The 5,659-nt window shown below is 47.4% G+C and overlaps 1 protein-coding gene across 1 annotated transcript; it reads right to left on the minus strand.

Moving 5' to 3' along the window:
• LOC310635165 (uncharacterized protein) lies at positions 1-4,288 on the minus strand. Its single transcript, XM_083353811.1, has 2 exons — positions 3,791-4,288; positions 1-1,274 (listed from the first exon to the last, which is right to left on the minus strand). Exons 1-2 carry the CDS (start codon positions 3,815-3,817, stop codon positions 243-245), a joined length of 1,059 nt encoding a protein of 352 aa, XP_083209937.1. The 5' UTR covers positions 3,818-4,288; the 3' UTR covers positions 1-242.
• Between the last annotated feature and the right edge of the window lie 1,371 nt (positions 4,289-5,659).

Below are 5,659 nucleotides of genomic sequence, written 5' to 3' on the forward strand. Positions count from 1 at the left end.
GTCGAGGTTGAAGAATGCTGCCCTACAGCATTCCAGGCGGGAAAAGGCTGCTCTGTATCACTTTTGAGCTTACAACATCTTTAGACACTGCTAAGTTATATTCAGCTGAAAGCAAACTTTCTGGGGCAGCCAAAAGATGACTGAAATCAATCGAAAGTGTCCTACACTCTTCAGGAACAGAAACAAAGGAAGTTCCCCAAGACACAGTTATCTCTATCCTCCCATCCAATGGGAGCAACCTGTTAAAACAACGGGATCGGGTAGGCAAACAGGGGATTCTCTCGGTTATGGATCTTCTCGTGTCTCTTGTGGTGGGAGCTGTGGCTGAAACATTTGCCACAGAACCGGCAAGCATAAGGTTTCTCTCCAGTGTGGATACGATGGTGCTGGACCAGGGTCGATTTGTCAGTGAAGCAATTCCCACACTCGGAACACACGTACGGCTTTTCACCGGTGTGGATTCTCTGGTGTCGAAAGAGGTTAGAACTGACGTTGAAGCTCTTCTCGCAGATGTTACACTTGTAGGGTTTCTCCCCCGTGTGGATGCGCATGTGCTTGATCAGGTCAGCGTTGTGGCCGAAACTCCGCAGGCACTCTGTACACGTGTTCAGCACTTCCGCTTTCTGTTTCGTTTTGGGCTTCTCGTCAACGGCACTGGCGTTGGCCCTGTCCACCGGGGCGCAAACATCTTGGGGCTCTTCCACCATCTCCTTCGAATGCTTCTTCTTGTGAGAGCTGCGGCTGTAACTTTTGCCACAGTCAATGCACTCGTAGGGCTTCTCGCCCGTGTGGATCCGCTGGTGCTGAGTAAGGTTGGACTTGTCATTGAATCGCTTGCCGCAGTCAAGACAGATGTACGGCTTTTCCCCGGTGTGGATTCTCTGGTGCCTGTTGAGGCTGGAACGGACAGAAAAGCTTTTCCCGCACTCGGAACACTTGTGTGGCTTATCATCGCTCTGGACAGGCCACGGGCTGATCAGGCTGGAGTTCTGGATGAAGACCTTCCCACATTCAATGCAGATATCCGGGATCTCTTCTGTCTGGGTACCCCGATGCACCAAGAAGGCTTTGCGTTTCTTGATGGTATGCACTGGTTTCACGGGCCATGCCATAGATGGCATTTTCTTGTCCCTTGTTTCAGACCCACGGGCTTGGCTGTGACCAGGGCTTAAGCTTAGCATCTTAAGCAGTTTTCTTTTGGTCACCAGCTGTGAGCGAGCATCCTCAGGACTAAAGTTCTCCTCCATATGGCTCATCCTGTGACCTCCTCTCACCTGGTGGGGAGTCAATATGTTGTAGGTTTAAGGTTGGAGAATTCAAACAACAGGAAAAACATCTACACTTTAAGCCTGCCCCACCCTCCCAAATCTAAGCCCACAGCATTCATGGTTCAGTGTTGTTGTTCTCATATCTGGAAAAGCTGCATTCCTGGAAAATTTTCTCTGTGACCTATTATCTTCTGACTTCCATTTTTTTAAATCATTTCCCACCAATTCACCTACTTTTCTGCTAAAGTCCTTAATTATCTACAGACTTGCAACACAAGCTACCTCTTCAAAAAGTACACACTGAACGACTAGTTGGAGTAAAATCCGCAGGACTCCTACCAATTCTATGCAGGAAAATGTGTGCTACAAGGTTCAAAGAATAATCGTGCCCTATCAATTAAAAATAACCTGAAAAACTTACCTTTGGAGTTCTTGGTGCTCTCTGTTCTTGGTTATTTGCTTACAGACATTTCATTACCCAACTTGGTAACATCACAAGGCACAAGGAGGTTACTGAGTTGCATAATGAAATGTCTGCAAACAAACTAAGTTCAGAGAGTACCAAGAACTCCAACAGTTCAACTCTGAGCTACAGACATTTTCTCTTATTGGATTTTACCTGTCTTTCTATGGTCATTTACATATTTTATCACTAGGAAAACTGCTTGGGAGGCCACAGTATTTTGAAATTTGGAATGCCTGTGCTAATTTATATGATCCCTCCTCCCATTATTTTACTATGTGAACTTAAATGTTACTAATAGCACAATATATGTGTGCAAGACACGTCTGGTTCAGTAGGATAGTTGGAAAGTTTGGGTTTTCTTCTACTTTTCTTTTTTACACGTAAAATAATATTCTGAATTTAAAATCCTGCATTCCCTAGAAAGGGTCAACAGGACTGAATGGGTGGTGCAAACATTGGAGGTTGGACCAGCTTCTCATGTCTGCAAGCAGCAATTTGCAGTACTTATAAAGCCAAGAAATTAAAAGGCGCTTGCTCCTGGGGAGGAAAGGTATGGCAAATCTAGACAGCACACTAAAAAGCAGAGACATCACCCTGTCAACAAAAGTGCGTATAGTCAAGGTCATGGTCTTCCCAGTTGCAATGTATGGCAGTGAAAGTTGGACCATAAGAAGGGCTGAGCGCCAAAGAATCGAGGCCTTTGAACTCTGGTGCTGGAGAAGACTCCTGCGAGTCCCTTGGACTGCAAGGCGATCAAACCGGTCAGTCCTAGAGGAGATCAACCCTGACTGCTCTTTAGAAGGCCAGATCCTGAAGTTGAAACTCAAATACTTTGGCCACCTAATGAGAAGGAAGGACTCACTGGAGAAGAGCCTAATGGTGGGAAAGATTGAGGGCAATAGAAGAAGGGGACGACAGAGAATGAGGTGGCTGGATGGAGTCACTGAAGCAGTAAGCATGAGCTTAAATGGACTCCAGAAGATGGCAGAGGACAGGAAGGCCTGGAGGAACGTTGTCCATGGGGTCGCGATGGGTCGGACACGACTTCACAACTAACAACAACAACAAAGCCAGACATATTTGCCTAAGTTTAGATTGGGCAGTCCTTAATGTCCTGTAACAGGAAAAAAAACTAATAAAATGAGACAATGTCCAATAACTGGAAAAAAAAACTAATAAAATGAGACACTTCCCACTCCCATAGATCTTCTACTAGGAGCCATCCTTTATAAACTCTACTTCATTTCTTGCTCAAACAAACCATCCAGCAAAGCCCATCCTACACTGGACCTCATTCCAAAACATTTCATTTACTCACTACACAGGCAAGGGTCGTTTTCTAATTAAGAAACAGGAAGACACCCAGAATACAAAGGTGTCCACTCACACCTGCTGTCACTAAGAAAAGAGGAAGGCTAAGCCTAGACTCACTGGAGAAGAGCCTAATGCTGGGAAGGATTGAGGGCAAGAGAAGAAGGGGACGACAGAGAATGAGGTGGCTGGATGGAGTCACTGAAGCAGTAGGCGTGAGCTTAAATGGACTCCAGAAGATGGTAGAGGACAGGAAGGCCTGGAGGAACATTGTCCATAGGGTCGCGATGGGTCGGACACGACTTCGCAACTAACAACAACAACAAGCCTAGAGTACAGGGGTAGGCAACCTCGGCTCTTTTATGACTCATGGACTTCAACTCCCAGAATTCCTGAGCCAGCACAGCTGGCTCAGGAATTCTGGGAGTTGAAGTCCATGAGTCATAAAAGAGCCGAGGTTGCCTACCCCTGCTGTAGTACAATATCATCTACAAGCGACAGTTTGTTTGCATTACGCCTGGAACGGGAGAAGGGGAGCCAAGACAGTCCAGAAAGGGAAGGCATTTTGCTTATGCTCAGAGACACTACGCTTCCTCGTCCCGACTTCCCAACCTCGGAGGTGGGCGGGAGGGGGAGGGAGAGATGATCCCACCCTGGGTAGCAATGCGAAGAGTTGCAACTCGAGGCGACGCTCTCCACCCGATTCCACTCCCGGGGGGGGGGGCTTGGCGGGGACGCTCTCTACCTTGTGCTCCCGGACGCCCGAGCTCATAAAGGCGGCAGCGGCGGGCGCCGTGTCCCGCGGAGGGCGCAGACGGGTTGCCGGGGGCGGAGAAGCCGCGGAGCCGCTTTGTGCCACGCGAAGTCGGGGTGCAAAAGGTCCGCGCGCCCGCCTTACATCGCCGCCGGGCTTCGGGGGGAAGGAGGCGAGAGCAGCCCCCCCGCGCCTGCAACTCGCCCGCCTCGTCTACAATGGAAGAGCCGAAGGAGGCGGCTGCTCGCAAGCCAGGGCTACCTCTGACCCAGGAAACTCAACGCTGCCAAGCGACCCCGTTCAAACAAAGCCAAAAGCCTCCCGATGCAAAGGCCAGAGCCCCCTGCTGGATGTCGGGGGGAATCTCGCAGCGGCCTGCTGGGAACTCCCTGCCTGAAAGGCAGGGCGATTGGGGGCTTAAGGGCTCCTGAGCTTGTGCAGAGTGTCTTTTGAAGCAGGGGGATTTCCTACCAAAGGCCTTCCAGTGGTGAGAGTCTGGGATCAGACGCCGGGAGGTGCGGTTCCTGAAAATTCCTCTTTGCGTTCACGCATTCCACACAAATTAGTCCATTGTATGGGAATACAGACTGTGGGGCTGGAGAAGACTCCTGCGAGTCCCTTGGACTGCAAGGCGATCAAACCGGTCAGTCCTAGAGGAGATCAACCCTGACTGCTCTTTAGAAGGCCAGATCCTGAAGCTAAAACTCAAATACTTTGGCCACCTAATGAGAAGGAAGGACTCACTGGAGAAGAGCCTAATGCTGGGAAAGATTGGGGGCAAGAGAAGAAAGGGATGACAGAGAATGAGGTGGCTGGATGGAGTCACTGAAGCAGGAGGCGTGAGCTTAAATGGACTCCAGAAGATGGTAGAGGACAGGAAGGCCTGGAGGAATGTTGTCCATGGGGTCGCGATGGGTCGGACACGACTTCGCAGCTAACAACAACAACAACAGATTTTGGAGACAGGGTTATGATTGAATATAAACTGTATAATTAACGTGCGATTGCAGCATCACACATTCCTTACATTTGGGTAAGGAAGCCATTTGGACGTTGTTGTAGGAAGGCCACTGCGGTTGTTGTAAAATGTTTCAGAGTAAACATTGTTTAGCTTCAACTGGTAGAGTTTACACACTGTATGCGATGATTTCTCCTTCCCTGCATCCCTTATTTTTCCCAGGTTCTTGGTTTCTGATTGCCATTAAGTGCAGGGTTATGTATTAATTTGTTTGCATTTTTAATGATTTAAATTATTTTAGCCACTTTAAGTGCTTTTTTTATTGAAAAGTTTTTCAGTACATTTTATCTTTAACAAAACAAAACCCCTCCCAACCCCCTCCCCTCTTCCCAACCCACCCCAACACTTCCCTCCCTCCCCTTCCCCCCTCCCCGACTTCCCAGAGCTAAATATAAGGTATAAAAGTAAAAAAACAATCATAAACTACCATATGCTAACAACAATAAACTATTAGGTCTATCGCCCTTTAGCTCTTATAAAATGACTACAAGCTATATAAATGTCACATCGATACTTATTCAAATGCTAAATGAAACTTTTTAGTCCCATATTTATTCTGGATGTAATCAATCCATTTTTTTCCACTCCAGGATATATCGTTGTTGCGAATGATCTTTCAAATACGCCGAGATCTTTGCCATTTCCGCCAGGTTAGAAACTTTTAAAGTCCATTCCTCTATAGTCGGCAGTTCTTCCTTCTTCCAATATTGCCCTACTAAAAGTCTTGCTGCCGTAATTAAGTTCAACATCAGCTTAATGTCCACAACAGTAGTATCAGTAATAATACCCAGTAAAAACAATTGCGGACAAAACTTTATCCTTTTCTTAAATATCTTCTGTAT

Source organism: Vipera ursinii (assembly GCF_947247035.1).
Source record: "Vipera ursinii genome assembly, chromosome: 2".
Lineage (NCBI taxonomy): Eukaryota > Metazoa > Chordata > Lepidosauria > Squamata > Viperidae > Vipera > Vipera ursinii.

Bases quoted from the DNA above. Each gene is read 5' to 3' on its own strand.
- LOC310635165 (XM_083353811.1), bottom strand. From the start codon at position 3,817: ATGAGCTCGGGCGTCCGGGAGCACAAG. The intron at 1,275-3,790 runs GTAGAGAGCGTC...ACTCCCCACCAG, and splicing joins CGGGCGTCCGGGAGCACAAG to GTGAGAGGAGGTCACAGGAT.